Below are 1,817 nucleotides of genomic sequence, written 5' to 3'. Positions count from 1 at the left end.
TCTCTGCCTTTGCCAACCTGGAGATGCTGGGAAGGAAGCGAGACCCATCCCACCTCAGATGCCTGTCCTCCGTCGTCAGGAGTGTTCTCTTATTCTTCCGGGCTTGGCCAAGCGGTGGTAAACCCCACATGTGGTTCTGTGGTTGCCCACACAGTCTTAAAAATAGCCAACAGGAACCCAGGGGCTCCCCCTTGGTGAGTGGCAGCATGCCCGGTCCTCAGGCAGCCACCGATCTGCTCATTCGCCACAGGCAAGCAGGTCCTGTCTAGGGACGGGCTGGGTGGCCTGGGTCCCATGCATGATGAGCCAGAGGCTGTGCCAAGCTTGTAGCAAAGATTATTTTATTTCATTATGTTTTCTTACGTCTGTGATGTGGAGGCCATGGCTCCACTGGACTCATGAGGAGACTGAGGCTCAGAGCAATGAAGTGACCTGCTCAAAGTTAAGGAGCTTCATTGAGGACCCAAGTTGTTCTGATCCTAAGGTCACCATCCTTAATCCCTCTCCCTGTGGGGTCTTCCCTATCTTGAACCTGGAGACAGCTGTGCAGTGGCAAGAGAAAGACCTTCAGAGCCACACTGACGTGGCCTCCCTGATGACCCCTGATGGCCTTGGTAAGTCACCTCACCTATTTCAGCCTGTTTCCTCACTGACAAAATAGGAACCACACTGCACATGATGTAGGAGTATGGTGGGGATCCAACGAAAGAAGGCACACAAGCACCTGGGGGAGGCCTGGCATGCAGCCAGTGCTCAGTACACAGCCACTCACTGGCTCTGCTCCTCCCCCCACTGACTATGCTTCCAAAGCTGGGGTGAGAGGAGCAGCATTGGTCGAGCTCCCAGAAGTGTCCTGCCAAGTCAGGGAAGTGGAACCACCCAGGAGAGGCCAGGAGAGGAGGTCCCTATGGCAAACTGAAATTTCCCAAAAAAGATCTCAGGAGTGTTCCTAATTCTACACCCTGGAAACTTGTCATTCCCCATCAGGAGATGGAGTCCATTGCTCTTCCCCTTGAAACTGGGCATGCCTCTGAGATGGCCTCCATGAAAAGAATGTGACAGAAGTGACATGAAAACTTCCTAGGCTAAACGTAAAATGTGGTACAGCCGCCACCCATCTGTCTGTCTATCTTTCTGTCTCTGTCTTTCTCTCAGCATGCTTGCCCTTGGGACTCAGACACCATATTTTGAGGAAGCCCAAGCTACATGCAGAGGCCACTATAGATGTTCTGGCCAACAGCCCAAGCTTCAGCTGCCAGACATATGAATAAACCAAGTCTTCAAATGATTTCAGTTTCCAGTGCATCCCAGATAATGTCCAGAGGAGCAGAGATGAACCATCCTCTCTGAGCCCTGCACAAATGCAGACTTGAGAACAAACTAAATGTCATTGTCTCAAGCACTAATTTTCAGGGAGGCTTGGTACGCAGCGCTAGGTAACAGGAATAGCCCCCCTCTTCCTCTGCAACTCTCCCCAGGTACAGGCAAGCTCTCCCACCCATGCTTCATCCCCACACCGCAGATAGAACCTGGAGTCAGTCCTTCCACCCACAACTGTGCCTTCCAAACTAAGCTCAAAGCCCAGCTCTGTGCCTTTCAGATGGGTGCCCTAAGGCAAGTCACCAATGCTGTATGACAAATCCCTCTGTGTCAGATGGGAATTATAATAGTGCCCCTGAGGGGTCTTGGGGGGATTTAATAAAGTGCCTGGAACATAGTGAGTGCTCATTAAGTGGACGCAGGGACATGAGGTTTGGGAAAAAGGAAGGGGTTAAAGATGTTGCCCCAGTCTCTGACTGGGAGGGAGAGAGGAGGAG

General features: G+C 51.9%; 1 protein-coding gene across 1 annotated transcript; it reads left to right on the top strand.

Annotated features, from left to right (window-relative positions):
* Nucleotides 1-370: 370 nt before the first annotated feature.
* On the top strand, nucleotides 371-1,288 carry LOC126935286 (uncharacterized). The gene is made up of 2 exons (XM_050756543.1): nucleotides 371-614; nucleotides 1,156-1,288. Exons 1-2 carry the CDS (start codon nucleotides 371-373, stop codon nucleotides 1,269-1,271), a joined length of 360 nt encoding a protein of 119 aa, XP_050612500.1. The 3' UTR covers nucleotides 1,272-1,288.
* The last annotated feature ends 529 nt before the right edge of the window (nucleotides 1,289-1,817 follow it).

This window comes from Macaca thibetana, chromosome 14 (genome assembly GCF_024542745.1).
Source record: "Macaca thibetana thibetana isolate TM-01 chromosome 14, ASM2454274v1, whole genome shotgun sequence".
NCBI classification, from domain to species: domain Eukaryota; kingdom Metazoa; phylum Chordata; class Mammalia; order Primates; family Cercopithecidae; genus Macaca; species Macaca thibetana.
This window is presented reverse-complemented; position numbering and strand designations above follow the sequence as displayed.